Here is a 22,081-nt window from a genome sequence, read left to right as displayed (position 1 = left end):
GTAATGAGATTCAACAATTCAATACAGTGTTTATGAAGAATGCGCATGAAGAATGTTGTATCAAACTCCTTCTTAATATAGAGCTCATAAATAAAGTCATAGATGATACTTGTGGCATTTCTTCATTCTCAGTGCTTTTTAAAAATGGGTTTAGCAGACCTGTAAGTACCTTAAGAATTGTCATATAGAATAAGAAGGGTGCCAAGAGAAAACAGCTCCAGAATCCCTGCCTGGCTTTAGCTACAACAGCTTTGCTATATCCATTGAATTCATTCAGCAACAAATAGGTATTTGTGGGCCAAGTCTTGTTTTAGCTGATGCAATATATTGTCTCTGTGGTATATTTGTTTGGAAAAATAAAGAAAGAAAAAAAGAGTTCAACTACCTTTTAAAAAGCTTAAGAATAGTTATGGAAGTCACCAGTAGAACAGAGAGAGAGAGGAAAAAATAAAGGGCCTAGGTTGAGAAAATGACAATTTGGATTTCTTAAGAGAGATCATAATCTTTTCCTTCTCAAAGGACAAATAGCTCTTGTGTTACAGATGGAGCCAAAAGTCACTCATCCCTATAAAAGTAGTTCTAGATTTTATGGAAATGCCAGATTTTTCAAGGAGCTATGAAATACTGTCACTGTCAGATTCCTTGATGGTACGAGAATGTGCTTTTTCATTTCAAGAACTGGCAGCTTTTACTTCTGAGTCATTTCTGAGCCAGTTGATGATGTTTCAGTTCTCTTGAGAGTTCAAGTTAAAAGAATTTTAAACTGCATGATATCTGAAGACACCATTTAAATTCAAGTCCATTACATGTTTAACTATAAAATACATTTGGAATACACAGTATCCAAACTTCTTTCAGTTACTGAAACTAATTTAAGCTCATTTTAGTCTGTGAACCCTTCTTAACCTCATCACTCCAAAGGAAAACAATCTTTTTCATATTCAACTTTCCACAGATTCAAGGTCATATATATTTGTATGAATGCAAGTACAGAATTTATGCATTCACCAAATAGTAACATCTCTGTAACTCTGCTGAAGTATTTCAGCAATGGCGGCCTATAGTGCTAAACTGTCGTCTCTGTTTTTACTACCTGTTTACGTTGAAGACATTTCAGTATAATAGCCTTTTCCATATTGAATCTGAAAATGAGGAGAGAAAGAGTATTAAAAATTAGACACATTTTGTGCATTGAATCTATTAAAGGGCCAAGTACCCAGCGTGCACGCTCTTGACTTACTTTGTTACTGTTCTTTGAATCTCTCTTTTCTCTTCTTCATTTAATCTTTGAAGAATGGATTCCAAAAGGGAAAAATGAAAGTTAATGTACTGAGCCACCTAGGACAGAAAAAAAAAAAAGAAAGCAGAGCATTTATTTATGTGCGAGGTACTGTCAGGAAGAAAGCAAAGGCAGATTTGGGGAGATTGTGCCCATACATCACTGCTGATTTCTTCTGCATCTTTATCCATGAGGAAAATGCGAGCATTGTTTTTGGAAGGTCCCTGTAGGAGCCTCTGCAGTAGTGGAATGTCTGTCTTCTTTAGCCGTCTCTGCTCTGCAAATGAAAACAAGAATCAACCACAGTCAGGAGTTCACCTTAGAAAAAAAGAAGTAATTTTTCTATTCATTTTATTTCTTCAGCTCACTTTGAAAGAACGAAGATGTGAAAATAACATGCAACAGGAGGCACTCACTCAAAAAAGCAAACTGAAATTAAAACTTTTAAATGAACTAAAAATGAACTTCTTTCTCTCACTGTACCTCAAGTTTTGATTTAGTATCTCAAGGCATTCAACCTTACTTTTAGTTAAAACATTCAGGCAAAGTCTCCAGTCCTGTTTATGCTTTTTAGAAAGCAACATGCCTCAATAATTCCTTATAATTTTTCATTCATTCATTCATACAACAAATATTTATTGGTTATTTCCATGTTTAGTTAATGTAATTTTCTCTTTTCAGTTGTTCAGGTCCAAAATCTTGTAATTATCCTCAATTCTTCCTTTCTCTCTCACCCCACAATCCAGTTCTTAGCTTTTCCTTAAAAATATATTAAGAACGTTTTTAAGATCAAGGGTCAGTATTTTTATTAATCTGTGGACTTTATCCATTCAGCCCTGAAAAATGATATAGAGAAAGAAAATAGCTTCCAATTTAGTGTATTACCATAACTTCAAATTTGGAAAAGTTATAATCCACGTACTTCTAGAACAAAAGTACTTCTCGCTTTCTGTCAAAGTAATTTCACATCTGGAATTTTGTTTTTATCAGAATGATGCATGAACAAAACACAGTGCCCTTATATTCATCTTCTTTCTTCATTTGCACCCCCCTGCCCCCCACATCCTTCCTTCATCCCCTGCGCTGGACTTCTCCAGGAAAAAAGTCAAGAAAGGGTCTAGAACTCAACACCCGGCTTCCCCACAATTAAAGTGACATTACCCACTCCTGTTTCCACAGAGTCAGTGTTCACTGTTTTAATTCTTCTGCCATTTCCGAAGCAATTGGGGACCCTGATAATTTAGCTCCTCTTACCATCTCACCAGAAGCCTCTTTTGACCCCCAGGTCTACTGTTAACCTGGTTTTCATTCTCAGTCTGTTCCATTCTTGATATTACAGAGCAAGTTTTCTTGCTTCACAATTCTGCTCCATGATCATCTGTGATGATCATAAAAAATGCATATTCCAAGCCCATCCACTAATCTGGAACGATTTAGGAATCTGTATTTAAAATAAACTCTCCAGGTAATCCTGAAATGAACTACACTGTGAGAAACATTGTCACAGGCTTAGTAGATATAATGTGTTAAATTCCAACAATCTCCATTTTCCAGATTACTGTCTAAACAGGACCACATGCTTCTTTCTTTTCTCTGTTCCTGGTTCCTAAGGGTCCTAGTTATTATTTTCAGTTCTGAAGGTATACAAATTTTTGGCACAAGCTATAAAATGGGATTTTCACAGATGAAATTTTAAAGAACTATATTTTTGCAGTGAAAATAGACTTATTTTTTTCTGATTATAAAAACAACCCAAGGGCCGGACCTGTGGCTCACTCGGGAGAGTGAGGCGCTAGGAGCGCCAAGGCTGTGGGTTCGAATCCTATATAGGGATGGCTGGTGAGCTCACTGGCTGAGCGCGGTGCGGACGACACCAAGCCAAGGGTTACGATCCCCTTACCGGTCACACACACACACAAAAAAACCCAAGCTGGGGCTGGCCTGGTGGCGCACTGCTACAGTGCGCCGCTAGGGAAGTGCAGCGGCGCTCCCGCTGAGGGTTCGGATCCCACATACAGACCGGCCGCTCACTGGCTGAGCAAGGAGCGGGGGCAACACCGAGGGTTGCGATCCCGTTGCCGGTCCCGGTCCGGTACGGGCGCGACACTGAGGGTTGTGATCCGTTGCTGGTCACGGAAAAAAAAAAAAAAACCCAAGCTGTTATAATTGGATCTATGAAGAAAGGTATAAGCAGAAAGCAAAAATCACCTGGAATCCCAGAACCCTGAAATAATCAGTGTTACCCTTTGGATGCCCATCCCTTCATCTCTATGCACACGCACGTGCGTGCACAAACACACACATACACACCCACCCACACACACAAAAATACATACAGGTGATCATACCAGACATGCTATTTTTACTGTAGCACCTTTAAAAAAATCATGTTTTGGCATTTTTTTCTTTCTTCTCCCCCTCCCTCCCCTAACTTCTCCCCACCCCTCCCTTCTCCCTTTCTCTCCCTCTCCCCTCTACCTCTTCCCCCCCTGCTTTCTCCCTCCCTCCTTCCTTCTCATGTTCTTCTTCCTTCCCATCCTCTTTTCTGCATCTTCCCAACTTCCCACCAGGTAACTTATATTAATGGCTTGTTATTTATCACTCCATACCTTTCTCCCTGATCATATGTACCATATGTTTAAATAGGGATTCATAACTGTTTCTTTTACAAAAATGGGAGCACTGTGTATATACTTATAAGCTATCTTGTATTTTTTACTTAAGATATATTATGGAATTCCCTCCATCCCACTGGTGTAAATCTAACTCATTCCCTATTTAAGGGCTGCATAATAATCACTTATTCAGTCAATTCCCTAGGATGGCTTTGTCTTTAGCTTTTTGTTATTATAAACAGTCTTGCACAAAATCTGTAGGTACTAGTGCTTTTATTTTTGTGAAATAGATTCTCACAAGTGGGACTGCTGGGCTAAAGGATGTGAATACTGTAGATTTTAATAAATACTGATAGAATAGTTTCCCAAAAAAAAAAAGAGAGAGAGAGAGAGTCATATTTTCGCCATTATTGCATGAAAATACCCTTTTACCCTTATCCATGCCAGCCACAGGTAGAATAATTTTTTAAAAATCTCCCAATCTGATATGATAAAAGCAAGGTCGTGGCTTGAACTTGCATTTCACTGAGTTTAAGACTTTTTCTAAAAATATTTCCTGATTATTTTAATTTGTCCTTTCAATTGCTTTTAAATATTTTTTTCTACTTTTATTGGATTGGTTTTTTTGATTATCATTTTGCAAGAACTTTTGCTATGGTAGGTATTAATCTTTAATATGCATCAAAAGTATTCTTCATAATCTACTGTTTGTATCTTTTTTTTTTTTTTTTTTTGTCTTTTTCCATGTCCGGCAATGGATTGCAACCCTCAGTGTCGCCCCCGTACCGGACCGGGACCGGCAACGGGATTGCAACCCTCGGTGTTGCCCCCGCACCTCGCTCAGCCAGTGAGCGGGAACCGGTCTGTATGTGGGATCCGAACCCTCGGCAGGAGCGCAGCCGCGCTTCCCAAGCGGTGCACTAGCGCAGTGCGCCACCGGGCCAGCCCCTGTTTGTATCTTTTAAATTGTTATACAGTTCAGTATTTCTACCTCTTATTTTATATCTTTCAGTTTTCTTTCCTAAACAACGAGGATGTATGTATGGGTGTGTGTGTGTGTGTGTGTGTGTGTGTGTGTGTGTGTATTTAAGCTTTCAATTTATAAGGCTTTTAATTTTGTATATGTTTGAATATTCAGCTTGGCATCAAAATGTATTATTTTGTTCTATTTAATATCTAGCTCAAACATTCTGACATAAATTATACCCTGGGCTTTTTCTGCAATTTAACATTTAAAAGTTTTCATTTTTGTGATTTTTTTTTTTGTCTTTTTCGTGACTGGTAAGGGGAACGCAACCCCTTGGTGTGGCGTCGCCCACACCGTGCTCAACCAGTGAGCGCACGCACCGGCCAGTCCTATATAGGATCCAAACCCTGTGGCGGGAGCGTCGCTATGCTCCCAGCGCTGCACTCTCACGAGTGCACCACGGGCTCTGCCCTCATTTTTGTGATTTTAAAAAATTTCATTTCAGTATTGCATTAGGTTTTCTCTAATCTCTTTATCATGCCCTGCTCCTAGTACCTCACATACAGTGCCTCCCCAGTGTCCTGCTTCTGAGATTTTACCCCCTTCCACCAAGTTCTGAATAGGCTTCTCTACTGAGCAGGACACTGCCAGAGCCTGTGCTAACAGAGAGGCAATAACAAGGTCTAAGAGAAATGGTATGCAACAGTGATTCCCATAACAGCTAGAAAGAGAAAAGCAAAAAGAAGTACAGAGGTGAACAAAGACATAAGCACCTGACAATTCCTACACAACGCTCAATGGATTCCTGAGGGGTCTGATCTCCATTCAGATAATTTAATATCTGGCCAAGAAGCAAACTCTTTTGCATTATAAACTCTTTGAGGATATCTTATTCCTAGGTTATCTTTCTCTGAAACTGTGAAATATAATGTTCTAAAACCCCTTCCTCTCCTTCCCTACTACCCTTTCCCCACAGAAAGAGGTAAACTGCTCTTCTGTCTTCCTCATGGGCAGAAAACTGTAACACACTGGAATCAGGTACAAAGAGTGACCAAGCTTTCTTACCTCCAGTTGCAAAAATAATGTAAAGAGCAAAATCCTGGGGACTATTTTCAATCTGTCAATGGAAAAAAATGAACAAACATAATTTTTTGTTATATCATGTCTTCTAAGCTAATCAGACCAAATTATACATTAGTTTCCTCAATTCCATATCCACTTTCAAATATAAAACCTTTTTTGTGCCCCTGGGAACAATGTAATTTCTCAGGACGTAGTTACTAAAAGGTGCTACACCCAGGAAAGAATCCTTCAGAACTGAGCATCTAATTTAGATTTGCATGTTTATAGGTCTTTTTCAGAAAAGTGCATTTACATGTCTCCAGTTAAATTACATACAAGATATTTATAGCTCATTTTTATTATAAATATTACCTTAAATTTTTGGAGAAGTTGCTTTATTACTTCTTCAGTTCTCATGTTACTGTTTACTCTGACCTTAGTTTCTGATCCAAAGGCTGGAGTGAAAATTGATGTCTAGGAAAAAATTGTCATGTAAGTCTTTAAAATGATATCAAACTAAGAATAGTCAATATCTTGAAGCTGGTCACCTCGTGGGGCAAAAACAACAAGGTCACCTGTTTAAAAACTTGTCTTTTTGTTTTTGTTTTTTCATTGTTGTTGTTGAATATTATGTATCCTTTTAAGCAACTTACATTGTTTCTAGAGTAAGTTAGGTAAGACATCATTTGAGGATGTTCTTAATATTTTCGTCAGGTAGTCACACTCTTCTTCAGTGTAGTTTAAGATTTAAAAAAAATAATAACTAAAAACAAACCAAAAGTACTATCAAAATAGTTAAAATATTAATTTATAAGATAAATTAATTATTATAACTAAAAACAAGCCAAAAACAACATGAATAGGCTTTTTCGAACTCACATGCCATGCTTTCCTACTAGTCGGGAATAACTGTTCTAAATTGTTTTTAGTTTGAACTGTATGCAATCACTGCATTTTGGTAGGTCAGAAATGTTTTAGCGGTGGCAATTTTTTTCATGTGGTTCAGCATATATCTCAACCGAGGGTTGGGGTAAAAGTGCTACCAATTGAATCTCTAGCACAACATTTCCTACAAGTTGTTCTAATCAAGAGTCAGCTTTTCAGAGTATACTTGGTAAAAGGTCTCCATGGTCAGACAAGTCTGGGACATCCTTCTCCGGGATTAGTAAGGCACCATAAAAAACATCAAACATACAACCATGGATTCTTTACTCATAATTTGATCATTATCTCAATTTTAACATAAATAATTCCCTTTGAACCATAATACTTATTGGTAGCCAATAGAACACACTTTGGGAAATGCTGGCCAATGATACTTATTCAACTGGGATTTCTCTATCTCGTACATGTTTCTTGTTTACAAATCTATACAGGGATTAAGATGTGTTTGTATTCAGGCAAGAGCTGCACTATCTGATTAGATAAGTCAATATGTAAGTAAATTACTGATTAGTACACAGAATATATAATTTCTGACAGTGATGATATTATTCCAAAGGATAAAACCTCAAACAATTATTAATTTAACATAATCTTCACTATGTATCAAGAACTATTCTAAGCCCTTTATAAATATTAAACAATTTAATTCTCATAACCACCAAGTAGATAAGAATAATTTTAAATTCTATGGTACAAATGATATATGTTCAAATTTAGAAAAAGGAACAATAGTGAATAGAGACTCACAGGTAGGGAAGTGATGGTATATGTGTAACTTATGATGCTCATCTTGGAGGAAGTACAACTCCCTGTGTACCAGAATATAAGGAAATATGTTTTACGGTTTAGGTAATAGAAAGTAAGAAAGAAAGTCATGAGAGATGTACTTAAAAATAAAAAAGAATATTAAGTAAAGTCTTATTTCCACATATTTCATTTATATGTGCAATATGTAAATAAGTTTTCTGAGAAAATATATGGAGGATGTCAGAAATAAACTTCTGTAAGTATGAGAAAATTTAATGTTTGTGAACATTTTAGGGCGAGGATGAGTCAAGTCACTCCGTGACACTTATGAGCAGCGCTTATGAGCTTGATGGAGCCCTGGAGAGCCGTAGGTTCATCCTGCAGGAAGGTGAGGGATGTTAGATATCTGGTGATGTTTATATGGAGAAGCTTCATGGAATATGACAATAGAACTAGATCAGGATTCAGGAGATCTAGGTCCTAGTGCCTACCAACTCTAACTTTAACTCACTTAACACCTTGAGGCCTCAATGACTTCATTTATAAAATAAGAGAGGACTAGATGATCTCCAAGAGCCCTTCGAAAGTGGCAATGTACAATGAATACAGAATCATGTTTTTCAGAGCTTTATTTTAAAGCCACATTCTTTATATCAGTTGTGTTGACCATCACACATAATAAAACCCTGTTATGAAATCATCTTGGATATAAATATGAACTCATTTCTCTATAGGCTTTTTCTTGTAAGGTTTTCCACCCTACACTGTTATCACTGGCCAAGTCACGTTCCCTTATCTCTAAATATCACAATCTAAGCCTTTAATACGGGTGTTGTTCATGGCCTAACCATATTGGCATTATAAAGGGGTTTCAAGGTATAAAAATACATCTAATGATACATAGCAACTAATGAAACATATCAACTCAAATTCCTAGATGTCCATCATTGTATACCCATTGATAGAGTGCCTGCGTTTTGGTTTTTCTTTTTTTGTTTGTATTGCTTTCCACTAGTTATGAAATTGAAGTGAATGACATCTGTATAAAGTATTTGTAGTTTCAGCTCGACCTCATTCAATCAACAATAAAGCTAATGTAAATTTAGTTTTTCCCTTGTGCTGGGTACAGTGCTTAGTGCTTCACTCACCTCATTTCACTTAATCCCATCAACAACCTTGTCAAGTATGAAGGATGAAGGGACTAAGACCAAGAGATTGAGTAACTTTTTAACTTTGCTCAGCAAGAATTTGAAATCAGGTTGTCAGGCTCCAGGGCCCAAGCAGTTAGCCACTATGCTGTGCTGCAACTTAGTGCCAGTTTTATTCTCAGCACAAGTGATCCCATCTGGAAGCCATTCATGTGCTTTAATACGAATCACCGCACAAAATGATGATATACAGCATAATTTCTGAGGAGAGGAAAAAAACAGGGCAATTGGTAGCTGCATATCTGTTGGGGACTGCCAATGCTACTTTATAGCCAGGAAGATAATTCTTGAACCAGAAAAATGTCTAATTTGAACAAAGAACTGAGAAGGGAGTTGTATGACCACCAGGCTCCAAAGGCGCACGACTAATACCCTCCCAGGGATGGAGGATGAAGGAATTATGTAGAAAGCCCTGCAGGAAAAAGCCTATAGAGAAATGAGTGAATATTTCTTATTGAAGGGCTCAGAGGGTGCTCAGCACAGTGTATGTTTTCTTTAAGAATTTGTTAAATGGATGGATGAGTGATTGCTAAAGTACATGCCATGAAAAATATTTGACTTCTCGAGAAAAAATGACTGCATATTTCCTACCTTCAAAAAAGTAAAATGTCTTACAAGTCCCGTGGAAAGGCACATATGAATTTAGCACATATTAAGTGAAAAATCAAAATACAAATTGTTTCTAAACTAAAACTACACCTGTATAAAAAAGTGATATGTATATAGGTAAGAGACCTGGATGGGAACATGCAAAATTAGAAGCCTGATTTATTGGAATAAATAGGCATGTAGTTGACTTTTTCCTTTTATTTAAATTAGTGTTCAAATGTCTTTTGAACCTACCTCTGTTGCAGCCCTTACATTGTTGTGACATTTGTTGGTATGTTGGTTTCCCTGCCCAAGCCCTGAGCTCCATGCTGGCAGAGGCATCAGCTGACTCATCTGTACATTTCCAGTGCTTGACACAGTGCCTGCCACTTAGACGGACTTCACCTATCACGCTGGTTAAGAACTTAGGTTCCAGAGTCAGACAGAGCTGGGTTCAAGTTCAGATTTACTACCTAAAAGTAGTGACTTAAGACAGATTACTTAACCCCCATAAACCTCAAGTAACTCATATGCTAAGTAAAGAAAATAATGGTACCTACTTCATAAGATTATTTCCATGATTAATGAGATAATTCATTATAAATCTATTTAAAACACTTAGTTTAATACCTAGAACACAGGGAGTACCCAATAAATGTTAGACATACTACTACTATTGTCATTATTATTTTTTTATCGTAAGCTGAATTGAGTGATATACTGTTAGTGCAATAGACAACATTATTTTAAATTACATTAATGGAATTGTAACTCACTTCATGGTTATAGAAATGTCCATTAATAGAGGCCCTATGGTTCTGTCTTTTTCTGTCCATCACTGGAGGCTTCACCCGTTTTCTCACCAGGGTTGCTTCACTCATGGTTCTATAGAGCAATGGGGATTCCTGATCTTCATCTGCACGTGGCTTCAAAGTGCTGCTGTGATAAGATAAATAGTCTGGGAAGAATAAAGATTATAAGACCATATCATTTAGCTGCCTATCTCCTTGCATCCTGGGAATATTTGTATATGTTTTTATTAATTTTAGGAATATTGCTATTTCCTGGCTGTTTAAAAGCATTATTGTCCACTGCTTAGCTATAATTTATTTATTAATAAAAGTTAGTCCCTTGCTGTCTGGATCTGACTCAGCAAGTTCAGTGAATTATGTCTCATAGATGTGATCACAATGATCAAATGTTTGGAGTTTAAGCATTCTTTCAATCTTAATTTATTTGCAGGGGATGGGGTTGGGGGAGTGCATTATATAGAATTTCAGAATGTTCGATCTGGAAGAAACCTGATACCTTATCAGGTGTGATCTCTTACTCACGTATGTGAGATAAAGTACAATGAGTTGAAGTGGCTTTCCCATGAACACGGTACTTATAAGAAATAGAATCAGGTCTGGATCCCTGTTCTACTTTGGCTCCAAGTTATAATGGGACCTTTCCTAAAAAGATAGACATTGGGCCTTAGTTTCCCTATAAAATTAAAGAAAGATCCCTGAGAAGTCACTTATATGGTAAGTAGAGCCTTAAAAAGTTGGTGTTGCCAACTTTTATAAAAAAAAAAACTTTTAAAAATTCTTCAGACTAGCGCTTGCTAGCAACATATCACAGGGATAATTCACATAATATTCTTTCCAGAACATTCCAGAAGTATGATATGAATAACTTAATTGCCCACTATCCTATTATTTCCTTTCATTGAGCCATGTATATTCAACAATGATCCATTACCGCCAGTTAAAATTTGGTTATTGGGTTATTCCAATTTCTATAACAGATTTCAGAATATAAAATTATAGTATAGCATTGGACTGACCTAGTATCTACTGGGTAGACAGAGTGTGTTTAAACGGAATTGGGCTGAGCTACAACGTATTCCTAGCCTAAGATGCAGAAGATTTAAAATTTCCTTCTGCCCCCTTTTCTACTTGTATCCAGATGACGGATAAGCACCTTTTCTAATTCCCTCAACTAAGCATGTTCTTATGTAAGAGCAGGGCCATCTGGTGGCATTCATGTTCTATTTTACTTTGAGATTTCATATAATTTTCTATCATAATTACAGTATTATCAAATAGGCATGAGCTATTTCATCTTTCTCTAGCACTGGTGCTTAAATACAAATAGATTTTTATGGTATCTTTGGTGGCAAGATATTGGAATTCTCTTGGATTTAATGAGTATTTTCAAAGGGATAATTGGAAAGGCCTGTATATAACAAGATGTCAAGATTCTGTAAGACAAAGGTAAGGGAACCCTGGAAGGAACATCATGTTTGTTATAGGATTTGAGTTCTTATGGATACAACAGAGGAGGCAGAATTGAGAACAGTTTGAATAAAAACAATTAACACTGAAAAGTTGTTGGTAGGCTTATGAAGGTAATGCTGGTAGGATACCTTCGTTCAGTCTGAACCCAGCTTGGTAATACCACAGGCCCAGTCCAGGTACCTGCACCCTACTGCCCATCCCTGCCCCGCCCCGCTCTCCAGCTTCAGTCTTCAGTTCCTCCTCGAATATCAATATATGAGAATAACATGAAAAAATCCATGTAAAATATAAAATATCATGGCTGACACTTAGCAGTGTCCCAGTAAATTAAAGCTATCTATATCATTATTGTTTCTATCACATCATCATTATTATTACGACTAATGTCACATGTCACAGGAACTGGCATTTTCCACTGTTTTCCAAGTTGGATATGAATTCCATTTCATACTTAAGTAGATTTCTGTTTTTTAAAATGAGTCTTTGAAATGACTGCATCGAATATAAAAGTGACTTTAGAATATGTGTCTCTTTCTGAGAAGCAATGTTTTTTAAATATCTATTAACTACGATGTTCAACTTCTAAAAGGTGTGGGATTAGGTCTGAGGGGTTGGTCTAATGTATAAAGCTACTGAGAATAATAAATGACCCTAATCCTTGGAGAAAATATTGAATAATTTTATGAATACAAAATTTATTCAAACCTAATATAATAAATTCTCCCTAATTTAAAATAAATTAATAAATTGTTTTTCTAATCTAATAAGTCTAAGTGATTTGATTTAATTTTTTAAAAAATCACCATTTTTAATTTAGCAAAGTAAGGTTCTTCAACATCACATGAGCACTATGGTGACTTAAGTTACTATGCTCCTGAGAGATTTAAAAAATATATATACATATAAAACAAGGATTCATGAAGTAGCAGTATGTAAAAGGTTAGATTTCAGGGAAACATTTAGAAGTCATGCTTTACATTGATTCAAAAAATAAGTCTCCCCATTAATAAGACTTTGATACTAACCTTCCTGGGAATTCCTTGTTTCATACACCATAATCTGTGTCTTGTCCAGTTCACTGATACGATAAAGATCATCAAATTCCCCCCAGCGTGTCATTCTCCTGAAAAGCAATAATTCTTATAAATGACAGCAATCCCATTTGTATTGAGGCCTATGATGGTTTTCAGATTTACAATATTGATATAGTATTTGTAAAAGCCTCTGTAGGTAGATATATCATCCAAAGTTATAACAATTTTATGACATTACTGAAATTATATTCATACCAGTTTGGTCAGTATGTGTTTTAAATATTTCTGTACTTTTAAAAAAACATATCTTGACATTTTGATACGATAATTCAGTTCCACACTGAAACACAAGGTTACACAGATTCTGTAAAATGTAATGGAAGTAGAAAAAGTAGAAACCAACATGATCCATTGTTATAAAGATATCTCACAATATTCTTAGGAGAGTTTAGACATAGAAGCGTTCATTCTGTCTTTATGTATTGAGTACCTGTTGTATTCAAAGCACTGTGAGGCAGAGTAGCTCTGAAGAGTAACACTTGGTGCCCATCTTTAAGGCCTTTCACTGCTATGAAGAATGCAATTTACAAAAGAGGAAAATGTTTGAGAAACTTTTTTGCTAATAATACTAGCAATTTTCAATGCATTCTAAATAAATAAAATAAATAAAACTTAACAACTGCTTATTTTTACAGTAGGCCAAGACGCATTTTTTATTTTATTTATCTGGCCTTAAACAAGTTACTTATCCTCTCTTATGCCTCAGTGTCCTCATCTGAAAAATGGGGGTGATAATAGTATGAGGTAGGATAGGGTTGTTGTGAAGATTAAATGAGTTAATTTGTGTAAAATTCTTGAAACAGTGCCGTGCACATAGTAAGCACTCAATATGTGTTAAAAATCATCACGATCATCCTCCTCTTCATTGTCATCATTGTCGTCATCATCATCAACATCATCAACATCATCATCATCATCATCATCATCTGTACCCATTTCATGATGGGACAGGAACCATTAGGAATCCCAGGCATGCCTGGATCTCTCTAGGCAAACAGACACTATTATTTATGGGAACAATCTTAGTCCTACTAAAGGTCTCTTCCTTAATGTCTGTTTTTCTTATGAGCAAAAACTATTTAACCATAGGCAATTTATGTCATGAATTCTACCCAAATGACACTGGTGGCAACAAAAAATGTTTATTAATACTAATGATGGTGAATATGAAAAAACATTATCCTTTTTTTCCTTGATCTTTGAATTATTCTGAAGTTTTTTTTAATAGCTATTATATCATTTGGTACTAGTAATAGCCTTATGAAGTAGATAAGGCAATCCCAATATATTTGTTAATTAATTTTCAAGCAAGCTCTACTATCCTGGATATAGCCAGTCAAAATAAATGTCATTAAGTCCAAGAACTACAGGGAATAGTTTAACTCAAAGAACTATTTTGGTCCTGACCCAGAATCTAATTACTTATGGTAGATAAAATTATCCATTTTCCTCAATCTATAGCAGATTAATAACCAACAGGGGACAAGTATAATTATCACAGAAAGAGGGTTAACAATGGAAAAGACAGAATCCCAATGAAAAGCAGAAACTAAAATTGCAAGAAACCTGATGCTATTTCATATGGGAGAAGATGAGAACCCCTAAGAATGCCAGTGATGCACTGCACAAATTTTTGGTGACCCTGGCAGACTAGACAGCTGCCTCCTCACTTCCTTCACAATTTAGTGGTGCTACACAAATGCCGGGGACAAACATGGTTCAATATATGACGGTGTTTGGTCCCTTTTCCTTCCTCTCATCCACAGCAGAAAGCACATTTTCAACACTAGATTGTGTCATTGAAGCTTTACCCCATACAACCGTGTACATGACTAAGCTTGAGGGCAGTTACCCAAAGTTTTCAATAGAAAACTGGTTAGAACTTTATGTAATATCAAATAGTTTCACTTGTCTAAACACGGGACTGTTTGCACGTTGCTCTGACCAAATTTCAGGATGTATACCATTTGCAAACTTAAGCTGTAGGGAGGTTTTGAACAAAGATTAAAAGGAGGTAGAAATTTGATAGACAAACAGAATGTGGTCACTTCTCTAACCTTATTGTAAGAAAAAACCAACACTATTAATGTTATTCAAATGTACACCTGTCCAGTTTCTGCTCTTTATATCATTCTGCCATGACTTGTTCAAAATATGCCAGAGCTGACTTGGGAAAGATATAAAAAACAGAAATGAAAAATAGTGCAAGCAACCATAACCTCAAAGAGCCTTTTCTCTCTCTCTCTCTCTCTCTTTTTTTTTTAACAAAAAATTTCCAAGAGAAAACACTTGGGCCAGATACGAGAGATCAAAGTACTGCCCACAGTCATTTCCCTAAAGGATCACAGTGGTCACAACTCAAACAAACATTTGTTTTTAAGCTTCTACCACTCCCATGAAACTGATACTTTCTCAGTATGACTCATTTCAAACATAATTAAAGCAAACTAGCACGAAAGACTGATGATTCTCTCAAAAGGTGAACTGAAAGACATGAGACTGCAGCCCTTCCTGCAGCTGAGTACACGACTACCACGTGCTTTTCTCCACGTTCACCCACCAGAGACTTCACATCTGTGGTCCTGCGAGAGCAGAGGTGTAAGTTCTGCCCATAGCTGCACAGTATGAAAAAAAAAAAAAAGACACGGGAGAAGTTTCAGAGTAAGGCAATAGTCAATTAATTTATTTCTTTACTTTTTATTTATTTATTTTTTGGCATCTGGCCGGTAAATGGGATCTGAACCCTTGATCTTAGTGTTACAAGGCAGTGCTCTAACCAACTGAGCTAACCAGCCAGCCGTACACAAAAGAAATTGAGCCTTTAATCTGAGGTTCAGAATTTAAATGAATGTCACCTTAAAGGTGGCAACCAGAGTGAGGTTGTCTAGGATTAGACTGAAATAAAGAATTGTACCTTAGGTGGCTATGCACTGAGTTAGAGAACCAGAGGCCAAAAACATTCCAAAGTACGCTGTGCCTTCCTGCCTGAGTGTTCAGCTGGTTCCCACAAAGTATTCTTGGCTAACTCATCACAACTGAACCTAATCTTACCCTTGTGTATGTGTGAGTCTGTGTGTGTGTAAGGAGTGGGATCTTTTTCTGCCCATTCTTGTCTGATACACTGCAAGTACATACTTCAAAACATTCCCCCAGTAAATCTTGTTACCATGGTAAGGGGCAAGCTGATGAAGTTTTCTAGGTAATTTTTTTTCTCAACTTTAAACAAAAGGAGGTAATTCCGGTTTGCTTCACAATGATGTTCTGATAAACAATGGAAAACTGCAAATAGATTCTATAGAAGGTGTGTCATGAGTATATTATTTTATAATCTGCTGCAGTATATGGAGAGGCATCAATACTACCTTATCATCAATACTACCTTAAAATTTAGGATTGCTAGGAACAAGTGTTTTGAATTTGAGAAATTAAAAAAATATCTTGGGAGAGCCATTTAAAGTAATGATGGCTTAATGTGATATTACAAGTGCCTCCGTCTCCTTGACATCTTCCTTTAATGCTCTATACTTACTAAGTTTTCATGAATCAAAAAATTAAGATGCATCAAAGGGAGCTGACTGCTAAGACAACTTTGCAATGAGTTTTTAGGTGATGTGAAGTATGATAGCTAATACTGTGAGTTCATATATTGTACAGTTTTATAAAAGCAGTGCCCATGGGTAATTTCTCTTTTTAAGTGACACTCCTTGTCATTTAGAATCATCAGCCCTTTCAGTCATCTAGAACCTGAAGGTGCAGGATGCAGGGCTTCATCAGGCTGCCTAAGACTGTGACCCCCCCTTCTCCTCTGTAGTAAGCACCGGACCCTATGCCCATTGGCAATCCTTAGCTTGGATGGGAGACTAGTCAGAAGTGGCAGATAGACAGAGCTGTCACAGCAAAGGAGAAGTAATTTAACCACAGGTTTCTGGGGACTTCACTTGATAATATAGTTTTAGCTCCCTCTTTGTGCCAGGCATATTGCTGGGCACTGGGATGCAAAGATAAATTAGGCATGTTCCTTACAATTGAGAAGCTCACACTATATGAGGGGGAGATAAGTCCATAAAAATACAATTAACTACATGCTCTGAAGGTGAAATGGAAAAGTTTGTCAGTGCACTTTGTACAGACTAAGGGGTCAGAAAAGGCTTTCTGGAGAATGTGTTACCAATGTGAGTCTTAAATGATTGGTAGCAGAAGTCAGGTAACTGGGTGTCGAGAAGCAGGTAGACTTGCAGGCAGAGTCAGAAACTAGTGAGAAACTGCATGATATGTGTAGGGAATTACAAAACACTCAGTATTGCTAGAACACAATGTTTGGAAATATTGGCAAGATGAAAATCATGGTGAGACTTAAATATCTTCCCCAAAGAAAAAGTAGACTTCCCTTAAGGTGATATCTGGTTTTCCTTAGTTGTGGCCAAAGATCAGATTGAGCTAATGGTCCTCACAGCTCTATCTCCATCTTCTCCTCTGATAGAACTCCAACTCATCTAATAATAGACGGGAGCATGAATGGCATGCAGAGAAGGCTTGGAACCTCAATGTACATACAAAAGGAAGAAGAGTTGGAAAGTTAAGGATTGAAAAGGAAAGAGGGAAGGAAGGAAGAAAGAAGGAAGGAAGGAAGGAAGGAAGGAAGAAATGAAGGAAGAAAGCAGACTTCACAGATATGATTCTTGCTGGGAATATTTATTAATTTTTCCAAAAATTGTAAGGGGTAATGAAAAAATCAGCCAGAAAAGTGTTTTGTGCATTACTTAACTTCAAATGCACTCTGTTGTGCTCTGTTGAACAGGATCAGGACAATCAGGAGGAATATAATTAAGTCTCCCTTCCAGAAAGCAGGAAGAGCCCTTTGTTTCAAGGAGAGGAGAAATTTAAATTTTATCCCCTTTTATTGAAGACCAGGCCTGGGCTAATCAAATCCTGCCTTTACATTTTGTCTTTTCCAATGAAGGAATGCAGTCCTCCAGGAGAGAAGCAATTCAGCAGAGGGGTTGAGAGCACAGGCTCTGGAGCCATAGAACCATGGTCCAGTCCAGTTCTGCCACATGGTAATTGGGGATCTTCGCACAAATCACCTTGAACCTTGAAGAACCCTGGTTTGTGAACACCTACTTCATGGAGTTGCTGGGGGATTAGATGAGATTGTGTATAAGCATGTACACACAAGCAAAAGCTTCTCTCTTTAAGAATGCATACAATTAAAGTGGATACAAAGATCATCTTTTAAGGAATTAAAAACCTGAAAAATAGCTTACCCTTTGCTGGAAAATATGTCTGGTGACTTCAACATACTAAAAGAAGGGATTTGCCTCTCATCTTGTATTTTCAGCTGTATAGGTCGTTTTACTCCCCAGGAAATGTCCAGCATTCCTTCAACAATTAGTTTGCCATCTTCAGTCTAAGGAAGAAGCCAAAAAAATAAAAAATAAAAATAAAAAGTTTTTGTATTGTTTATAGAGGGAAAATGTTTTAACTAAAGATGTAGAAATTGTCCATAAATGTATTAATAGGTTAAAAAAATCCCAGGGGGGATTGTTTGGCTTCTGAATTTATCTACAAAATAATTCTATTTTTGTAGCATTCTTTTATTTTTGAAAACATTCTTCTATTTTTGAAAACAGCAAAGTAAGTCATGCGGTAATGGCATGTCCACCAGAGGGCAGAGTATGTTAAAATGCTTTCTGAACTCTATAGTTCCTTGATTAAGTGAAATTTTAATTCTCTAATTCTGTTTAATTTAAAATTAAAGCAGATTTTAGAACTGTACTAAGCTAAAAATCAGAGGAAACAGCTATTGAGAGACTTAGCAGCTGATTCCTCATCTCTAAACAACAAAATTTTAACTCATAAATTTACCATGCAGCACAAGAGAAATCATGTATGTAAAATGCAAGAGAAACACTGTAAAACACAAAACATTATAGAAATGATATTTTTGAAAAGTCAATAGCTTTTGAAGAATTTCTTTTAAATTAGAAATGGTGTAACAAAAAAGAAAACACCATGCAAAGAAAAATTAGCAAACATAAATTGAACACTTACTTATTCTGTGGATATAAAGAAATATTAAGACCAAAGCTCATTCCCACAGAACTTATTTTCTTATCTATTTTTCTCTTTTATATATAAAAGTCCTTTTCTGTTAGTAAAGCAATGTGTTTTTGTTACAGAAACTTTGGAAAACATATAAACTGAGAAGAGTCATATGCCAACTAGCCAATAACTATTATAACATCCATTAACTATTGTTACTATGAAAAATCAATTGTTAAACAACATAAATTACTAAATTCTTATTTGAGAGCAAAATGGAAACTCCAGACTCCGGAATCAGACAGACCTGTTTTCGAGCCCCGGCTCTGCCACTTCCTAGCTGTGTGGCCTTGGATGAGTTGCTACCTTTAAGCCCAAGCTTCCTCTTCTGAAAAATGGACATTATAATGATCCTTAATCCATAGAACTTGGCATTCAATAGGTACTCAATAGATATTATTGCTTATTCTTTCTTTGGCTGATAAACCTACTTTGGAGTTACTCCTGAAACAAAGCTCTGCTCTTTCTCCCACTTCTGAATTCACATTCAGATTACTGAAGATGTCAGGTTACCAATCAGTTGTTTTCAATAACCAAACATAATCTGTTCTTTGAAATGACAGTATATGATGCAGATTCTATAGTTTAGCCATTGGTGTACAGCATTTTCTTTGCCTAATTATACTCCAATTATCCTTTACATCTAATACTCATACAACAACTGCTCTCCTGAGGTTCTTGCTTTCAAGAAGAAATACTCTATTATCAAAACAATGTTTTTTCACATAAGAAGTTTCAGAATATTTTCCAATAGTATCAGAAAATATCTCCTTAGAGACCAACTAAATAAGTCACCCCTGAAGCCTTATTTACTCTGTCCTTTGGCCTCTTAACTTCTGGATCTACACCAATGTACCTGGTGATCTCAAAGATCTTGATATACCTTCTCTAAACTTACAGCTCCCAACTTTATATCTCTAGCCCAAACCTTCCCCCTAAACTCCAGTTATCAAACTGCCTGTTTTACATCAACCTTAGTATGTTTCTAATTGAACTCTTGATCTTTCTGACGTAATTATTTTGCTCTTTCACTCTTCTGCACCTTGGTAAATAGAACCCTCATCCTTCCACTTGCTCAGGCCACTTTTAGAGCCACCATTAACCTTTCTTTCACACCTAACATCCAACGTATCAGCAAGTCCTGTTAGCACTCCCTTAAAAATGTATCCCTTATATGGCCACATCTAACCACCTTCCCACTACCATTCTGGTCCAAACTATTGCCATTGCTTGCCTGAGTTATTGTAATAGTTTTCTGTCTGGCCTACCTCATTCTTCCCTTGCCCCTCCATATATTCCCAGTAGCTAGAGAAAGCCCTTTAAAATGTAAGTTAGATAATGTTACTGGTTCTACTCAAAACCCCCTAGTGGCTTCCCATCTCATTCCAAATACAAGCTGAAGTTTGCACAGTGATCTGTCTACAAGACCCTACACGCTCTGGTGCCTTCGTCTCATCAGTTATCTCTCTAGCTTCATTGTCTACTACTTTCCCATTCTCACAGGGTTCCTACCAGATTGGCCTCCCTGCTGTATCTCAATTACACTCACTAGGCTCAGGACCTTTGTGCAGGCTGCTGTCTTTGTCTGCATTTCAGGTCCCACAGAATTCTGCATGGTTTTCTCCCTCTCATCTTTCAGAGTCTTTTCTCAAATACCCCTTTCCCCCATCCCACCTAGATTCCTGAGCCCTCTTCCCTGCTTTGCTATTCTCCACAGCCCTTATCACCACCTGACATACTACATATATGTTTCACTTCTTTGTTTCTTTTCTGTCTATTCTACTAGAATGTGGGCAGCATGAAGGCAGGGCATTCTGCCTCATTTCTTCATCGCTGTGTCTCCAGCTTTTAGAATGGTGTCTGGAGCAGGGTAGACACTCAGTAAATATTTGTTTAATTAACTAATTAATCAGAGGTGAAGAAAGCTACACATCATCATCCATGGACTGCTCTTTTCAATAGTATCCATCATTTCTTACTAAGTCAGAAAATCTGGCAAATTCTAGGTTATAAATTTATTTATTCTAGGTTTCAACTTATTAAAGATTGAAAGATTAAGCAATCTGAGAGCCTCGCTGTATATTTGCTATGATTTGAATGTCCCCCCCAAACTCATTGAAGCTTGATCCCCATTGTAACAGTGTTAAGAGGATGGAAAACTGGACTATGGTATTTAAAAGGCAGGGTCTTTGGAAGGTGATCAGATTGTGAGGACTCTGTCCTGATGAATGGATTAATCCATTCATGGATTAATAATTTAATGGGTTGTTGGGGAGTAGACTAGGGGCTTTATAAGGAAAGGAAGAAAGCACGTGGGAAAGTGCTCTTGCTTAGTCCTCGCTGTGTGTTGCCACAGGACTCCGTCAAGAGTTCTACCAGAAGAAGACCCTCACCAGATGAAGACCCTCACCAGAAGAAGACCCTCACCAGATGCGCCCCCTGATCCTCGGACTTCCCAGCCTCCAAAACTGTGAGACATCAATTTTATTTTCTTTATAAATTACCCAGTTTCAGGTATTATTTTATAAGCAACAGAAAATGGACTAATACCACACTTCACAACATACTGTTTTTAAAACTTATATAAAATTATTTAAAAAATTAAATAACTTTTGTATTGTAAATAGAGCACTGATTTATAGAATTGGAAAGAACATACCTCAACTTAAATTTCTGTAAAATCAAAACTGAAACATTTTCCAAAAGGAAACAAACTAAACATCATGAATCTGTAGAAACTGTTGAATTAAAATATAAATCATCATTTTCCAAAAGTCTTGATTTTTTCCTAAATTTTATGTTTTTGCAATTACATATATTACAAATCTAAGACATATGACAATATTTTAACATTTTAAAACAAGGCCCATTTCTTTATAAAGGCATTAGTTATTTCCTTCAGTGTATTATTAAATTTAGGAAGGAAATGGAAATATCCAATAAAACTAAATAATTTAAGCTCAGTTATAAAGGCCAGAGTGCTTTGTAAATTTTCTGTCCACACTGCAGGTTTAAGCCAATCATGGTGGCCTAAAGTCCATGCTGTGACATCAAATTTGAAGATTTAAATCAGGAGTAGAAAATTTTAATGTTCCCTGGAGTCAGGAAAATATTGTGAATATGTGAAGTGAACCCCATTAGAATACAAGACTGAGTAGAGAGACCGTGAAGAATGAAATACTCAAATAAAAA

The 22,081-nt window shown here is 36.7% G+C and overlaps 1 protein-coding gene across 3 annotated transcripts in view; it reads right to left on the bottom strand.

Annotated features, from left to right (window-relative positions):
* Positions 1-692: 692 nt before the first annotated feature.
* Positions 693-22,081, bottom strand: part of RASSF6 (Ras association (RalGDS/AF-6) domain family member 6) — a 46,950-nt gene continuing 25,561 nt past the window's right edge. The window contains exons 2-10 of one of the 3 annotated variants that reach the window (XM_008573819.1): positions 20,093-20,096; positions 18,052-18,194; positions 12,719-12,813; positions 10,188-10,369; positions 6,296-6,397; positions 5,927-5,978; positions 1,438-1,556; positions 1,241-1,338; positions 693-1,142 (exon numbers count right to left, since the gene is read on the bottom strand). In XM_008573819.1, the coding sequence (XP_008572041.1) occupies positions 1,067-1,142; positions 1,241-1,338; positions 1,438-1,556; positions 5,927-5,978; positions 6,296-6,397; positions 10,188-10,369; positions 12,719-12,813; positions 18,052-18,194; positions 20,093-20,095 (870 nt within the window). In that variant the 5' untranslated portion in view covers position 20,096 and the 3' untranslated portion in view covers positions 693-1,066. The remainder of the gene's footprint in view (positions 1,143-1,240; positions 1,339-1,437; positions 1,557-5,926; positions 5,979-6,295; positions 6,398-10,187; positions 10,370-12,718; positions 12,814-18,051; positions 18,195-20,092; positions 20,097-22,081) is intronic. The other 2 variants (XM_008573817.1, XM_008573818.1) reach the window with 2 other exon arrangements.

This window comes from Galeopterus variegatus, unplaced genomic scaffold (assembly GCF_000696425.1).
Source record: "Galeopterus variegatus unplaced genomic scaffold, G_variegatus-3.0.2 Scaffold967, whole genome shotgun sequence".
NCBI classification, from domain to species: Eukaryota; Metazoa; Chordata; class Mammalia; order Dermoptera; family Cynocephalidae; genus Galeopterus; species Galeopterus variegatus.
This window is presented reverse-complemented; position numbering and strand designations above follow the sequence as displayed.